This window comes from Erpetoichthys calabaricus, chromosome 16, assembly GCF_900747795.2.
Source record: "Erpetoichthys calabaricus chromosome 16, fErpCal1.3, whole genome shotgun sequence".
NCBI lineage: Eukaryota > Metazoa > Chordata > Cladistia > Polypteriformes > Polypteridae > Erpetoichthys > Erpetoichthys calabaricus.
The window spans coordinates 75,657,857-75,676,366 of record NC_041409.2 but is presented as its reverse complement, the minus strand read 5'-3'; the positions used below and the strand labels follow the sequence as shown (position 1 = coordinate 75,676,366).

Sequence of the window (18,510 nt, the reverse complement as noted above, 5' to 3'; positions counted from 1 at the left end):
CCTTGCCCAGCCAGGAAGCCATAATGATGTCAAGATGACATGAGAGCAGGCATAACTCCTAGCTGTGACAGTCATGTTCAGCTCCATGCTCTCTAATTACTTCCGGAATCCTATTGAACCCGGAATCATTAATAGTCATAATCCAAGATGAGCCTGGCAAAAGAAGACACACATAGTCAGCAAGGGTTTGGTGCAAAGTGTTCAGAGCTTTTATTACAACCAACCAAAAGTGTTCAAAATTACAGTTCAGGTTCTTCCATAAATAGTCAATAAATATGTAATCCATGAGGGGGAGGTTATTTATCAAAAGCAGTTGTGTGGATGTGTCTGGTCACAAAGGTCACACAGGTTAAGTACATTGGCATTGTTAAGTTGGCCATAGTTTGTGTTTTTGTGTGAGTGTGTTCCCCTTGTGACGCACTGGCGCCCTGTTCAGGAGTTGTTCCTCCCTTGTGCCCAGTGCTTGCTGGCTTTAGCGGGTTTGAAAATGGATGGATAGATGATAACACTTAAAATTACACCAAGTAATATACAGCACACAATATTATTTCAGTCTTTCACCCTCAGACAAGGTTATATTTTTTTACTTTGAGAAATAGTTCCTTAAATTAGAAGACTGTAGTGCTCATTTAGTATTGTCTGAACACAGGCTCACAACGGAAACATTTGGTAACATTTTTGATGTTGTTATTAATTGTGCAAGGCAAATGTTTACAAACCAGCTAAGCAAGGACTTTTCTATATTGTTAGGGGGGCATTTCAGAAGGGACAGATTGTTGCTAAATTTGACAATTATTTTCCCATATCTTGCAATTCATGAGATTGGGGGGGTGGGGGTGAGTGGTTCCGGTCAAAATGTTCACATTTAGAATTTCAGAAATGGCATATATGAGGATCTTTGTATTTTTATTTCTGTTTTAGTTTTAAATATGTAAAAATAATACACACCATTTAGCTGGTTGCTCAATTCTTAAGATTTGATACAACAGCTAAAGTTTTTATATGCATAAATAATAAGTGTTTCTGCCTCCTGATTGATGGAATTATACACAATATATTTGTATTTTTTTTAATGTTTTATTGTTTTAATATCTAAATATACCAACAACCTAGTGTTATACTAAACTATGTTAATAAGACAGTAAGAATTTCAGTGTACTTTGTCTATGACGATAAAATTGAACTTGAATAATATGTTTCCTCTGAATTATGCATTTTTATTTAATATTTCATTTTGTTTATTGATATATTGTTTCTTCTATACTCTTTTATAAGTTTGTCAATGATAGTTTTGATAGTGATTTCTGATTTATAACAGCCAGTACAACAGAGGAGTTCATCCTTTATTTTGCACCATGCTGAAATTTTTTATAAATCATTCTGCAACACACTTTCCTTGACAGTATGGTTGTTTTCATTTACAAACCTTATGATTTTCTGTATATACAAGATATGTCGTTGGTAGAGTCAGAGTCACTGAGTTGCCCACCATTTTTAGGCATATTGTTTCATTGTTATGCCTAACATGGTCAGAACAGTGATGCAGATGCTAGTACTACTGCATTAAAGCTCTTGTAGGCTTTGACTCTCAACCCACCACAGAGGGGTTTTCACATTGATCCTGTAACTGCATGGCTGCAGTTAATTGTTGAGGTAGACTGGCAACCATAAATTAACCCTGTATTAGATAGTGCTGCTGAGTGCTCTGTCCATTCCTGCTGCAGCTCCTTGAGACCCACAAATTAGAAAAGTAACTTCTGGAAAAACTGAGATTTTTCTGTAGTTTTATTTCTATTAGTGATGTTTCCTTAATCTGTTTATTTTTCTTGGCATATGTTTTTTTTTTATTTCTTAAAAATGTTGACGTCAGTTTCAGGCATTATTTGTTTTATTTTAGTGTTACATAACTGTATTTAGGGGCGGCACGGTGGCGCAGTGGGTAGCGCTGCTGCCTCGCAGTTGGGAGATCTGGGGACCTGGGTTCGATTCCCGGGTCCTCCCTGCGTGGAGTTTGCATGTTCTCCCCGTGTCTGCGTGGGTTTCCTCCGGGCGCTCCGGTTTCCTCCCACAGTCCAAAGACATGCAGGTTAGGTGGATTGGCGATTCTACATTGGCCCTAGTGTGTGCTTGGTGTGTGGGTGTGTTTGTGTGTGTCCTGCAGTGGGTTGGCACCCTGCCCAGGATTGTTTCCTGCCTTGTGCCCTGTGTTGGCTGGGATTGGCTCCAGCAGACCCCCGTGACCCTGTGTTCGGATTCAGCGGGTTGGAAAATGGATGGATGGATGGATAACTGTATTTAGCAGTAACACCACTTTCTACCCTGATATTCACATCCCTTTTCTGTTTCTGCGTTTTTGGAGAACAGGTGATTGTGAATGATGTCCACCTCTATGCAGTGAAACAATATGTTGCACAGATAATGATCCAAAGTACAAGTTACAAAGGTACAAACCATCGACAAGTTGCAAGAAAGATATGTTTGGAATCAAAAGAACTCAGCAGAGTGTTTGAAGAAATGGTAAGTGCATACAGATATTGCAATATAACTTATATAATATGAGTTGCATATGCTGTAATTGTTTTGAAAGTCATTATTATTTTTCTGTAATATTCTGAGAATTCATCATGAATTAAAAAATGAACTATTTCATTTGGATGGCTCACATTTCTTGTGCAGTTTCAGGATTAAAGTTAACTCTGTGTAATGTAGTAAGGTCTGGATTACCTCTTCCATGTAACTTGAACTTTAGTGATGGGGTCAAAAATGTGCTAACAAGTTAAATTCAGATTAAGATTCTATGGTGTTCAAAATGATAAAAAAAAGTTGATTTAACATATCGTCAGTTTGTATGTCTGTGGAAACCTACTGTTTGTACAACAGTAATTTTTTTCAAACAAGTTGTATAATATTGTCTTGTTATAGGCTCCAGGCCTACCAATTTTGGTTAACTTATGTCCAGTGATAACTCATACAAATTATTTAATTTAGCAGGGGTTTTTGCAATCTGCTGTGTTATTGAGATACATAATTTATTTAAATATACATATACAGTATGTACACTCAGAGGCACAGGCAAGCATGTGCATAAAGAATATACAGCTGAAACACTTTGTCTTTAAACTTCTTTTCAGAATGGAAACTTTTAACCTTTTTTGAGTTGCATGAATTAAATAAAAGTTCTTTTTGAAAGCACATTTTATTTTAAAAGAGATAGAAGCAAATTTAAGGTCTGCCAATAAAGAAATAAAACAAAAAAGAAAACTTAGCTTATTTTCATCAAAACACAACCCCTTTATAGTCTTCTCATACATAGTTAAATTGAAAGCGTTTTCCCTAGATCTACCACACTAGAGAAGACCAGGGATGCCACATTCGAGACTGAGCAGAATGACAGAAGCCCTGTAGCCGAGAGAAAAGTCAAGTCATTAAGGTAGTTGACACAGTAATATTAACATAAACAGAAATGTAACCAAAAAGCCTTGCTACCCACTTGAACCTGCCTTTTCTGTCTAGTGTGGTGTTTCCTAAACATCCTACTACCTGACACCAGACCAACACATCATTCCTGCCTCATATTTATCTTGCATAATTTCTCTCTCAGCAGCATTTAATTGACCAGACCTGTAAGGCAGCTTCTCAGCTGCCCGCTTTTTATTTAGGGCAGCAGGGTCAACCTGGAAGAACTGTACTGGTCTCCTTCCAGTTGTCCCGGGCCTCTGTCTGACTCAAAACCACTTTGCCTGTCACTCTCACTGGCCCATAACAGATATTGCCCATTTTCATTTCCATCCAGGTGCCATTGTTGTCCCAATCCTGATATTCCTGTATTAATATCTGGTTTTATTTAAATTGAAGATCAAGGGAGACATAGAATCATCAACAGGAAAATATAGAATATCCAAATTAATATGTGCCCTAGACAGTGTTGTCCATTTGGAATGGGTAAGGAGCTGCCTTTTTTGACAATATCCAAAGAATTGTGTTTTTTAATGTTAGGAAAATTGATATCCCTCAAAACCATAGTGCCTATTGTCCATTGCAATTTATCAGTGGCCTAATCTTTTAATGGGTATAAAGATGCCACTTGGGGCCTTCTGGATGCTGTTTACTAACCTGGAATAATTCCAGTATTCCAGTACACCATGACCTCTATTGTAATGTGTACACTTGGAGTATTTGCTTCTGAGGCACACTCTGGAGTAACAGAGCTATCCACACTGGTATGTAGTGGGGCAGTATATATCCTTCTTTCAATAGAAAGACCCCATTTCCCAAGCCTTGTACACTTGTAGTACTTCTATTTCCATTTCTAGGTTTTATTGGCTAGACTTTTTATTGTCTTGTTTTGCATATTAGTGTTATGTCATCTGTAAATTTAAGAAGTTTGACAGATGAATCGCCAGTGTTTTTAATAAGGCTGTGTACTGTGGAAGCTAGAATGCCTAGGTCTTTAAAAATGGATTTGTAAAATTTAAGCTTTTTTGCTTGGTATTGGTTTACTTGTAATTTCTCTTACCTATTTTCACAAAGGAACATTGTCATTATTTGACATTTTTCGTATGTGCATCACCAATTTCCAGTTGAGCCTGTAATTTTCTTTCTTCTCTTTCTTTGGTTCTGTCTTTGTCTCTTTTTTTCTGTCATTTTCAGCCATTACAGCTTCCCCCAGAATATTCTGGATCATAAAGATTCATTTCAGCAGCAAAGCTAAATGTTTCATCATCTTTGTTGAACATACTAATGGTATAAATTGGGAACTATTTATATAAATCCTTAAGTAAATTAAAATTTAAACAGAAAAAAGCTGAAGTGCTTAAATCAGTATCAAAGTTCAATTGCAATTTTACCATTCACAATATGAGCTACAAGAAATGACCTGCCTAGGGCTGAAAGATTTCAGTGTAGGGCGACAGTGAATTAATTAAAGATAACAGCCAAAAAGTAATCATTTTATTGTGAAAATTATATATATTAATATATATATATATATATATATATATATATATTGTGATAGTTAGAGGGTCTCCGTGACCCCTTGAACCCTTGGATCAGACGTCAGACACCAGGTAAAAGTCCAAGTATAATATTTATTAATATAAATAAGTGCACAAAGCACCCTCCTCTCCACAATACTCAATAATAATAATATCAATAAACAATAATCCTCCACACTCCCAGACACTTTGCCACCCTTCCTCCCAGCTCAGCTCAGTGTACTGGGCTTCCCAGAGTCCTTTTATACACCCTGACCCGGAGGTGTTCCCATTCAAAAATCCACAGTTCCTTTTCCCTTCCGGGTCAGGGTAAACAGTCCTTTTCTTCAACCCGGGAGCACATCGTTTCTTCCTGTCACGTGACCGTGACGTACTCCCGGGTTATAGGGCACATGCGAGCCTACGAGCCCCCCTACAGTGACGCCTGGTGGCCCCCAAGGTATCCAGCAGGGCTGTGTATAAAAACTACATAGTCCATGAGGCCCTGCTGGAACTCGGGGCATGTCCACGCTGCTGGGAGAGCTCCTCCTGGCGGCCTGGGGGTGAGGGCCAGAGAAAGAAGCCGGCAATCCACCACAAAATATATATATATATATATATATATATATATATATATATATATGGAAACACGTGTCGTGTACTCTTTGCATTTATTTGACAGTAAACTATTTCAACCATTCTATGATCTGCTCCTCACAAACTGAGGGCACCGTGGCGGATGTTAGCAGATTGCTGGCCAACCACAAGCGTTACCTGGTAGGTAACCACCCATACAATCAGATTGTGACACAGACTACGAATGCCGTGAATGTAATTACCCCGATCTACATGCTGTCAAATAAACGAACCACACGCCGTGGCGCAACGTTAGGGGCATCGCCTCTGGCGCTGATGTCCGAGGTTCGATTCCCGAGAGGGAGTGCAGTGGAGTGTGTACGCCTGATGAGCCCAGAATGAGGGCGAAACACGTGTCACGTACTCTTTGCATTTATTTGACAGTAAACTATTTCAACCATATATATATATATATATATATATATGCACTTTTCCAGTATTTTTGCAGTTTCAGGATGTAAATCAGATTAATGGAAGCATTCATAGCCTTGAAGTGGACATATTCATTATGTGTTAAAGCTTTGTTTTACATCTGATTCCTCATAGATGCATTTTTTAATTTTAGTTTATAATTAAAGCTTTTCTTAACAATACCAGTTTTTAGAACAAATGAATACAGTATATGGTATTATTTTCTCTGGAGAGTTTGTATGTTTTCCTCTTGTTAGTGTGGTTTTCCACCCCACTCCAATAATTAAACAACATGCTGTTTGGCTGGTCAAGTATAAAAGAGTATGGATGTGTGCATTAATGTGCCCAGGAGTCATCTGATGTCTTAACTGTTTGTTACCTGAATAGTGTTGATTTTTATTTTGATAGGCTCCAGCTACTTTTGACACTACTTGATAAAGCAGGTATAGAACATGAGTAGATGGGTGCTACTAGTATATTTTAATTTATATTTGCATGCAAGCTAAAAAAACACCACTCCATTTCTACTTATTATATTATTTTCAATGTAGATAAAGAAAAGCAAGAATAAATATAAATAAAGCGATTAAGAGGTTCCAATACAACACCTGTGAAAACTGTAATAACTTGTGTATTTCTTCCAGAAGTCAAAAGGTAACTCTGACAAAAAAGTAGGAAAGGGAAAAATGATTGCCAACAACTCATTAAACTCTCTTTTACAGGGCACAACTGCCACTTGGCTTAACTCAGCTGGTACAAATATTGGAGAAATTATTGAGGCTAAAGGCAGAGAAGAGATAAATAAGAAGATAAAGCAACTCTATGATAATTACCCAGATGTCAGGTATCCATAAACTGCCATATCTTGATCCTATTGTACTTGCTGTCTATTTATTTAGGAAATTTCTTTTATTTCCATTTCTTTTGTTCATGCGAGATTTTTGTATGTTCCAGGCCATGCTTGATATCTCTGATAAATTTCTGATATTGATTCAGTGTGAATATCATCTATAATATCAGTCAAATGAATATTCTGTATTTTTGTAGACCACTAAAATCTTCCACAAGTTAAAAGGTTATCAACAAACCTTGTTGGTAGTACCAGCTGCCCACATTTATTTATATATAAAAAAGATATGTTCTTAACTATATCTGTTCTTTTTCCATTGCACATAAGAGTTATTTTTATTACATGTTTAAATAAACTACAAAATGAATGTAAATCTTGTGACCAGTGGATAGACTGTGTAAGAGCCAGCAAGAATAGTTGCTGCACCAGCTAGGCTACACCATTTAATCATCAGCATTTAACAAAAAAAAAAAAAAACGTAATGCTTCTGTGCTTCCAAATAATATCGAATTCAGAGCCATATCAGCCAGGCTTCAAGAAAATGCACCATATGGTGTGTTAAAGGGAGCTCTGTCTCCTTTGCCATTTGCCATCCTATAAGTGCTCAGAAGGGCCGAGCCACCTCAAGGCTGAAGGTGGACATTAGACATTGTCCTGGACTGCCTGACAGAGCTGCGGAAGGGAAAGAAGACAGTGACAGCGCCCCCTCTCACTTCCTTCTTGCACATATGTGTGACAAGGTTTACTACAAAATCACCCAAACTGCTCACTGTACTGTAGTGAAAGAAGAGATGATATTTGAACTTTTTTAACTGAAATGTGCATCCATACTGTACTTTGTTAAAGACAAATTCTGCCCACAAATCTGGCAGTAGATTTTTACCTAGCACTCTTCACTTTGTGCAGGCTCAGACTGCTCTAACAAGTTCACAAGTAAATGCAGTTGCAATCTTTACAAATTACTAATTACATAGTGAATTCACATAAAGATAGATGGGTTTAAACAGACATTAAAACAAAATAGTCTGAAACTGATTAATATAATTGGAGCCCTTTAATATCTGTCCATTAATTAATTGTTAAATTATGGCTAGTTGACAGCACTGGAGAGGAAAACAAGAACCCCAGCAGCAGTATTACTGGACAAAATAAACCTCTAAGAGTTTCAGGATCTGTCATATTACAAAATTAGAGACAAAGTCAGTGTCCCAGGGACTGCAGCCAACTGACTGCCCACCCCCTCCTCAACATTCTATAGTTGAGCCTGCACTGAGCCATCAAATATGATGACAGAATCTTTGCATCCATTGATTCCATTTCTCTTAGTATCTTAGATGTCTGTCCATGTGCAGGACACATGAAAACAGAAACAGAACAGAACAGTGGCACTAAGTGCCAGAGCAGAATAACAAGAAGAGAACAAAATGTAAGTGGGTTAGTAATGGTTCACTATTATTGTAGTACTTCTGTTTTTGTACAAATGGCTAACAAACAGAGAGCGATATGCACAGTTAATCTGCAGCTCTAATCAGGACATGGTAGATTAAAATAGTGAGTCTTCAGCTTGATTTTAAAAGCTGAGGGCCATTTCTTATATAAGCAGGCAGATCGATCCACAGCTTTGGTGTATTGTAACTATAAGCTGAACCTCTTATTGTTTTGTTAATCCTCTAGATGGATAGATAGATAGATAGATAGATAGATAGATAGATAGATAGATAGATAGATAGATAGATAGATAGATAGATAGATAGATAGATAGATAGATAGATAGATAGATAGATAGATAGATAGATAGATAGATAGATAGATAGATACTTTATTAATCCCAAGGGGAAATTCACAACTAGGCTGGCATCTTAATAACAACAACAACAACATTTATTTATATAGCCCACATTTTCATACAAAAAAGTAGCTCAAAGTGCTTTACATAATGAAGAAAATAAAATAAAAATAAAAGACAAAATAAGAAATTAAAATAAGACAACATTAGTTAACATAGAAAAGGAGTAAGGTCCGATGGCCAGGGGGGACAGAAAAAACAACAAAAAACTCCAGACGGCTGGAGAAAAAAATAAAATCTGCAGGGGTTCCAGGCCACGAGACTGCCCAGTCCCCTCTGGGCATTCTACCTAACATAAATAAAATAGTCCATCCATCCTCTTCCGCTTATCCGAGGTCGGGTCGCGGGGGCAGCAGCTTGAGCAGAGATGCCCAGACTTCCCTCTCCCCGGCCACTTCTTCTAGCTCTTCCAGGAGAATCCCAAGGCGTTCCCAGGCCAGCCAAGAGACATAGTCCCTCCAGCGTGTCCTGGGTGTTCCCCGGGGCCTCCTCCCGGTTAGACGTGCCCGGAACACCTCACCAGGGAGGTGTCCAGGAGGCATCCTGATCAGATGCCCGAGCCACCTCATCTGACTCCTCTCGATGCGGAGGAGCAGCGGCTCTACTCTGAGCCTCTCCCGGATGACTGAGCTTCTCACTCTATCTTTAAGGGAAAACCCAGACACCCTGCAGAGGAAACTCATTTCAGCCGCTTGTATTCGCGATCTCGTTCTTTCGGTCACTACCCATAGCTCATGACCATAGGTGAGGGTAGGAACATAGATCAACTGGTAAATTGAGAGCTTTGCCTTGCGGCTCAGCTCCTTTTTAACCACGACAGACCGATGCAGAGCCCGCATTACTGCGGATGCCGCACCGATCCACCTGTCAATCTCACGCTCCATTCTTCCCTCACTCGTGAACAAGACCCCGGGATACTTGAACTCTTCCACTTGGGGCAGGATCTCGCTACCAACCCTGAGAGGGCACTCCACCCTTTTCCGGCTCTTTGTATTTAGGGTTCTCATGGAAGGACTTGATGACGATGGTCATGCAGACTTCTGGCTTTTAATCCATCACTGTTGGAACATCACGGTGCTTTGAGTAGATGGTGGTAATAATCTTAATGCACATTCTGGTAGCTATACTCTAGTAATAAAATAATTAAAGGTTGGATCTGTATCAAATCTGATACTGTTGTGGTGTGTGGATTCATGCAAACTAAAGTTCTGGCCCTTCTAACTAGGAATTCCAATTGCACATTGAGAGAAAAAAATCCCAAATTAAGAGATAGAGAACAGAAAGTGAGTTTTACATAACAAAGCAATATAAAGAGTAATTGAAATATAATCTGGACTATAAGGGAGACATTGTAACAGAAATATTGAATCAATTAAATCTTTAATAAGTAAGAGAGAAAACACTATGATACTATTAGTCTGCCAGGAGGATTGTGGAGACCTTTATGTACAGTATTCTAGGTAGTAAGTAAACAATTGACATTTGAATATGTTTGTTGTATAGTAAATTCACTAGTTTGCTGTCAAAAGGACTGGAAAATAAAGCTTTATCTACAACCTCTGCCCATCTACCTTTCTGTGATGGAAGTGGATTACAATATATAAAATGTAGACACTGTATCATTACATGGACATCCCCACAATTATATAGAAGTTGATTGCTGCTTCATGACTACGGCAGTTATAGGCTCAGCAGTGTAAGAGAGCAAGATAGTGACTTTAAGTCTTTGTCCCTTAAGTCTGGACATGTACAACAAGAGAAAACAGGACCTTGGACTTGTTATATGCCAGTGTTTAAGAGCCATATAACTGTTGTTTTGCCAACTTTAGGTCAATCAGACCATAATTTGGTACAGCTCATATTTGTATATAAACCCATTGTCCAGAAGTTGCCAACCACCACCAGGACTGTGCAGGAATGGACAACGGAGGCTGAGGAGGCTCTGAAGGATGTCTTTAAGAACACTGACTTGGATATGCTTTGTGAGTCACACAGCCAGGACATTGATGGAACAAGAACAGAGCCAATGAACTGAACCAGTTCTTCCACAGGTTTGACTCTTTTTTGTCAGTACATCCATGCCCCAATACTGCTGGCCTCTTTGTGCACACTGAAGAGATTCTGGAAACCCAGCTGCCATCTGCACCCTTCATGACCTTCCCTTACAGAGACAACACACCTGTGGTCTCCAGCTCCCCTCCGCTTCCTGGACTGTCTGTCTCTGCTGATCAAGTGAGGAAATAGCTGGGAAAACTCTGAATAAACAAGGCTTCAGGGATGGATGGAATCATCCCTAGGGTGCTGAAAACGTGCCAGCCAGCAGAAGGTTGCAGGTTCCCCAGTAGCAGAAAACATTCTGTGTGGTCATAATGCTAAAGAAAGGGCATTCCAGTGATCTCACAGACTTCAGACCAGTTGCTCTTACTTCTTCCATCATGAAGACCTTTGAGAGGCTTGTCCTAAAACAGCTGTGATCCCTTATTTCAGAACATCTGGATCCTCTGCAGTTTGCCTCTCAGATATGTATACAGTAGGTATGGAGGATGCTCACATCTACATGATCCACAGAGCCTACTCCCACTTAGACAACCTGATGCCACAGTCAGGATTGTGTTCTTTGACTTTTCCAGTGCTTTAGACACCATTCTTCTTCATCAACTGGGGGAAAATCTCAAGGCTTTGAATCTTGATGTTCCCACAATCTTCTAGATCATGGAATACCTGACCAACAGACAGTTTGTGAGGCTGAGGGACTACGTGTCAAAATGGTGGTTGGTAATACCTCAGGGTACTGTCCTTTCCACCTCCCTGTTTACCCTCTGCACAACAAACTTACTGCACAACACCAGGGCTTGATGGTGAAAATGGATGCCATCATGAAAAATCCCCTCCAGGAGGAGCTCTCTTGGAGCACTTTTAGCCCCAGGCTTATTCTACTTGTGTGCTAAGAAGCACCTCTGGGGGTCTTTTTAGCCCACTGCTATCAGGCAATGCAATGTTTCCACTTGATGTACTGATTACCGTAAGTTTATTTTTATTTATCGATTGATTGACTGGCTGTATTATCTGTCTTGTGAGTCTGTATCCTTGTTTCTGCTGTTGTATGAATCTAAATTCCCTCTAGGGATTAATAAACTTTAGATAGATAGATAGATAGATAGATAGATAGATAGATAGATAGATAGATAGATAGATAGATAGATAGATAGATAGATAGATAGATAGATAGATAGATAGATAGATAGATAGATAGATAGATAGATAGATTCTTTATTAATCCCCAAGGGTAAATTCACATACTCCAGCAGCAGCATACTGATAAAAAACAATATTAAATTAAAGAGTGATAAAAAGGCTGGTATAACAGTCAGTAACTGTATAATGTTGACGTTTAATCCCCCGGGTGGAATTGAAGAGTCGCAATTATAGATTAGAGTTTATCTAATCTAATCTAATCTCATCTAATGTTTATCAGGACCTCTGGTGACCACTCACAGATGTTTGGAGCTCTTAACTTGGTTTCCTTTCTTTGTTTATAAACTTCTTCAGTTCCATATTGCAGATGTGATACCATTAGAATTCCCAGAACATTTTCCTTGTGTTTTCAAGCAGTTATAGTCTATAATAATGCTTTCTCAAAGAACAATACCCTTAAAAAGAGAAGGGTAGTGGGTAACAATGGAGAGTTTATACCAACCTTGTTACTGTATGTGATACAAGACTTTTTTTTAATACAGTTCAGCAGTTTCAGTTGAAAATACACTAACATAAGCAGTACAGAATTACAGCATTTATGTCCCAAAACCACATGCAAAAAACATCCATCAGCCAAAAAAGAAACCACAGAGGACCTGCTTCCAATACACACATCAGAATGTTATATGACAAAAAGGCCCAGTGTGATTCTTCATATATGTTAAAACAATGGCATACAAAAAAGCAAATACTCGGCAAGCTACATCATGATTCATCATGAATTCTTGGAAAATTCTTCAATATAAGACATCACTTTTCCCCCTAAATTATAGCACTAGGGTGTTGTACCGTGTTAGCCATTATGAATGTAGAGAAAAGCCAAGCAAAATGACACCTTTTATTGGCTAACTAAAAAGATTACAATATGCAGACTTTCAAGGCAACTCAGGCCCCTTCTTCAGGCAAGATGTAATACAGAAACTGAAGTTTCCTGTGTTTATATACACACTCTAGGACAAGAAACAACATTGGTAAATCTTTAAATGAGAAATTTTAAATGTAAAAAATTAATAGATTCAATCAGGCTAGGGTTAATTTAACAAGAGAGAAAAGAACAATGTATTGTCAAGATCTCTGGATAAGATAACTGTCCAACAAAGTCTTTTGAAGTTTGTAATGAGTTTTTTCAAAACAATGTGGGTCTGTAGAAGGCTGTCTGTCATTCTGAGAGATGTAAACAATCCTCATATCTGGCCATGAAACTCTTGTCTTTATTCAATCCATGTTGTAATGTATTAAATTTTAGCATGAGTTTAACTTCCCATTCTTTTCTCTCTTGCTGTGTTTTGAAGTTGCCCATAAGCACTGTGACTTTAAAGTCCCTCTCACAGTGTCCATGGCTGTTGAAGTGGGCCGCTACAGGAACATCTGTGTTGCCATGTTTAATGTGGAACCTGTGTAAATTCAGTCTCTGGCGGAGTGTTTGTCCAGTTTCTCCCACATAGAGTGCAGTGTCAGGACATTTCATGCAGAAAATTAGGTAGACTACATTAGATGATCTGCAGGAAAATGATCCCTTTATGTGATGTTCAAGTCGGCAGTGTGGTATAACTATACTTAAAATATAAAAATTTTATTTCTTGAAAAAACTGTCTGCTTTAGGCCCCTTACCTGAGGGAACCTTACTGGCCACAATGGATGTTGAGGCACTTTACACAAACATCCCCCATGATGATGGCATATTGGCATGTGAAATGTACCTCAAACAACATGATTTACCCACAAAGTCAGTAATAGAAATGATAAAATTCACTCTGACACATAATCTATTCTCTTTTGGACAAGATTGCTACTTGCAACAAATGGGGACTGCAATGGGCTGTCGGTTTGCACCTCACTATGCAAACCTATTTATGGCAAAATTGGAGGAAGATTTCATGTCAATGTGCATCGTAAAACCAATGTTGTATCTCCGTTACATAGATGACATCTTCATAATCTGGACTGCCAGTGAGAAGGACCTCCTCCATTTTCATAATGAATATAACTGTTTTCACCCCAACATAAAGCTGAAGCTGAATTACTCAAAAACAGAAGTCAACTTCCTTGACACCACCGTTCAACTGAAAGACAACACCCTTGTAACTTCTATTTTTCACAAACCGACAGACAGACAGACCTACCTGAAAAGAGATAGCTTCCACCCCAAGCATATAAGGCGCTCCATTATTTTCAGCCAAGCAATACGGTACAATCGTATTTGCTCAGACCCGACAGACCGGGATCAACAACTGCAGGAGCTCAGACAAGATTTCATCAGACAAGGTTACACCTCCAAAACAACAGACACTCAAATAAGAAGAGCTACTGCCATACCCAGAGACAACCTTCTGGAATATAAAAACAAAGGGCAGAGTGGTGGCTCTGAGGCTAAGGATCTGCGCTGGTATCCTGAAGGTTGCCGGTTCGAATCCCTGTCACTGCCAAAAGAGATCCTACTCTGCTGGGCCCTTGAGCAAGACCCTTAACCTGTAATTGCTCCAGGGGCACTGTACAATGACTGACCCTGCACTCTAACCCCAAGGGGTATGCGAAAACTAACAAATTTCTAATACGAGAAATCGTATAAGACGAAATAAAGAACAAAAACAAAAGACAACAAGAACCACATCCCCCTTGTTGTCACCTACAACCCACATCTTGAAACACTTCGAAAAATTATAAACTAGAACTTCAGCCAATACTAAACAATGACCAAACACTGAAAAATGTATTTCCTGAACCTCCCCTCCTAGCATACAGACAACCACCAAACCTTCAACAACTAATTGTCCGAAGCTCCCTAAGTGAACCAACAGAAAATGGCACATCTCCATGCCTACAGAAAAGACATGTGCCCACATCTATGATACAGACCATATAATTATACACACTGCCGACTTGAGCATCACATAAAGGGATCATTTTCCTGCAGATCATCTAATGTAGTCTACCTAATTTTCTGCATGAAATGTCCTGGCACTGCACTCTATGTGGGAGAAACTGGACAAACACTCCGCCAGAGACTGAATTTACACAGGTTCCACATTAAACATGGCAACACAGATGTTCCTGTAGCGGCCCACTTCAACAGCCATGGACACTGTGAGAAGGACTTTAAAGTCACAGTGCTTATGGGCAACTTCAAAACACAGCAAGAGAGAAAAGAATGGGAAGTTAAACTCATGCTAAAATTTAATACATTACAACATGGATTGAATGTAGAGAAAAGCCAAGCAAAATGACACCTTTTATTGGCTAACTAGAAAGATTACAATATGCAAGCTTTCGAGGCAACTCAGGCCCCTTCTTCAGGCAAGATGTAATACAGAAACTGAAGTTTCCTATGTTTATATACACACTCTAGGACAAGAAACAACATTGGTAAATCTTCTTAACTAAATGCAAAAAGGAAAAGATTTACCAATGTTGTTTCTTGTCCTAGAGTGTGTATATAAACATAGGAAACTTCAGTTTCTGTATTACATCTTGCCTGAAGAAGGGGCCTGAGTTGCCTCGAAAGCTTGCATATTGTAATCTTTCTAGTTAGCCAATAAAAGGTGTCATTTTGCTTGGCTTTTCTCTACATTCATAATGGCTAACACGGTACAACACCCTAGTACAACATGGATTGAATAAAGACAAGAGTTTCATGGCCAGATATGAGGATTGTTTACATCTCTCAGAATGACAGACAGCCTTCTACAGATCCACATTGTTTTGAAAAAACTCATTACAAACTTCAAAAGACTTTGTTGGACAGTTATCTTATCCAGAGATCTTGACAATACATTGTTCTTTTCTCTCTTGTTAAATTAACCCTAGCCTGATTGAATCTATTAATTTTTTACATTCAAAATCTCTCATTTAAATATTTACCAATGTTGTTTCTTGTCCTAGAGTGTGTATATAAACATAGGAAACTCCAGTTTCTGTATTACATCTTTGCCTGAAGAAGGGGCCTGAGTTGCCTCGAAAGCTTGCATATTGTAATCTTTTTAGTTAGCCAATAAAAGGTGTCATTTTGCTTGGCTTTTCTCTACCCCCTAAATTATGAAAGGTGGATTAGGATTCTCCTAATTAGGTAAGAGGAGTCTACGTGCAAACAATATGAGAAAGGATAGAATTACCCTTACATAATGCTTTCCCAACTGGTAATACTTTTTTGACAAAAGTTTTTAACCTTACTTTCATTTTTCACTTTTTTTTTTTTAAAAGAAATGTCTATTAACTGTTATGGGGATGACATTGTGTTAAAGGATTTATCAGAAGAATAATCCCTTAACAAATATTAACTAAATGTTTAACTAAGGCAATAACATCCATTGCTAGATATAACAGGAAGTTTAACCTTATGTTTTTGTAGTAATATGTCATGCTTATAACTAATCCCAGGAGTTCCACAACTGTTATTTTTGGGTTTTACTTTAATTCTCTGTGGTGGGCTGGCACCCTGCCCGGGATTTGTTTCCTGCCTTGCACCCTGTGTTGGCTGGGATTGGCTCCAGCAGACTCCCGTGACCCTGTAGTTAGGATATAGCGGGTTAGATAATGGATGGATGGATGGACTTTAATTCTTTTTTAGCAACAGTCTTGTATTAGTATTTTAGTATAACCATAACAATGGCTTGTTTAGCTGATAGTGTGTGTGCCTTTGGAGCAAGAATTTATGCAAGCAAAACATAAACTTTGTTTTCCTTTATTATTTTATCCTCTTTATTTTTTCATGTTTTCCCACTTAGTAACACCACATATTTCAGTCTTTCTCATGGTGTGTTTTACTGCTCTCCTATTTTTGTTTCTGTTATCTTTTGTTTTTCATTGCCACACAATAAATTACAATTACTTTGCTTCCAGTCCTTTTAGGCTATGTCACTTTTTTCCTTTGAATTTAATTAAGTAACAGTTTGTTTCAGCTAACAGTCACTTTCCTAAGAAGGTGGTCAGAACCATATAAATTCCAAAACTGCTATTGAAACATTCTCTTTTATATTACTCTAAGTAATTTAAAAAGTTTGGGAAAGCATGAAAGGGAAACTCCCAGGATGGATGTTAAAAGAATTTGATGCATAATTTTAAATGAAATGGAATTTCCAAAATTGAAGAGGCTGTTCATACAGTTGTCAACATAAGTAAAATTTATGGAATAGGGAATGATCCACATTTACAAAATGAATTAGAGAAATGACAATGGATGGGTATTTTTCATATCTTTATACACCACCAGTTATATTGTTATTTTTATTCTACTCTAGATCCACAAATTGAAAAATAGGATTGTATTAATGAGTAACAACATTAAAAAACTATAGTTTACTTCAGAGTTAAACAGAAAAATAAAGACAATATTGGTATACATTTTCAAAAAATACATGTGCATTTTTGTTTGTTCTTTATAAGTAAATGTAAAATAACTTCTAGGACCATAGAAAACATCAGTTAACATCTCAAACCTTGCTCCCTCTACACAACATCCATCCATCCATCCATTATCCAACCCGCTGAATCCGAACACAGGGTCGCGGGGGTCTGCTGGAGCCAATCCCAGCCAACACAGGGCACAAGGCAGGAACCAATCCCGGGCAGGGTGCCAACCCACCACAGGACACACACAAACACACCCACACACCAAGCCCAATTTAGAATCGCCAATCCACCTAACCTGCATGTCTTTGGACTGTGGGAGGAAACCGGAGCACCCATTATAAAGAGATTGAACTGTTTGTGTCTCATAAAACTGTCAAGTTTATCCTTTGTCTTTTTTTTTCTTTTTTTTCCAAGACAGATTATTCCAGTACAGGGATGCTGGGATCCAGAGCCAGTCTCACTCAGTGGTGTTTGGGTGCAAGGCAGGAGCTAGCCAGGCCTAGGGTGTCAATCGCCCAGCATGGCCCACTCATACACCCACATTCACTCACTCGGGGTTAATGTAAAGTCAGTAGTTAGCCTACACTGCGTATCAGAGAGGAAACTGGGGTACCAATAAAGAACTTGTAAAATCCATACAGATGACACTGAAGCTGACATTTCAAACCAAAACAGTCATTGAAATGGTAAATAAGCAGAACCAAACTCTACACCACTGTATCATCCATTTATAAATAAATAAATATGTGTAGTAGTGTCATGTGTCAAAGTCAAAAACCTCAGGGTTATCTCGTGACCAACAACAACATTTAACTTCCTCTGTTGTTTGATTCCCATGGTAAATACTCATATACAAATAAACAAATGAACCAATGACTGATATAGTTTGAAATAATATTAACATTTTCTTTTACTATTGACTACTTAAAGTAGTGTTATGCATAAAGAGTAAACATTTCTCTGGTCTCTACAGTATATACATAACTATACATGTCACTTGCTGAAAATTTCAGATGATTCTACACTTATTGTGTGTATTGATAAGGGGGGCGAGACAGAGGAGAGGGATCAGGTGGAGAAGTTTGTTTCTTGGTGCAAAGAGAATTGTCTGCATTTTAATATCAGCAAAATCAAGGAACTAGTTATTGACTTTTGCCACACGAAAGAGTCTCTATGTCGAGTCCCTATTCACG

The 18,510-nt window shown here is 38.4% G+C and overlaps 1 protein-coding gene across 3 annotated transcripts in view; it reads left to right on the top strand.

Annotated features, from left to right (window-relative positions):
* Positions 1-18,510, top strand: part of LOC114666408 (exocyst complex component 3-like protein 4) — an 85,393-nt gene that overhangs the window by 60,821 nt on the left and 6,062 nt on the right. For all 3 annotated transcript variants that reach the window (XM_028821256.2, XM_028821257.2, XM_051919702.1), the window contains exons 11-12: positions 2,365-2,517; positions 6,743-6,864. In XM_028821256.2, the coding sequence (XP_028677089.2) occupies positions 2,365-2,517; positions 6,743-6,864 (275 nt within the window). The remainder of the gene's footprint in view (positions 1-2,364; positions 2,518-6,742; positions 6,865-18,510) is intronic.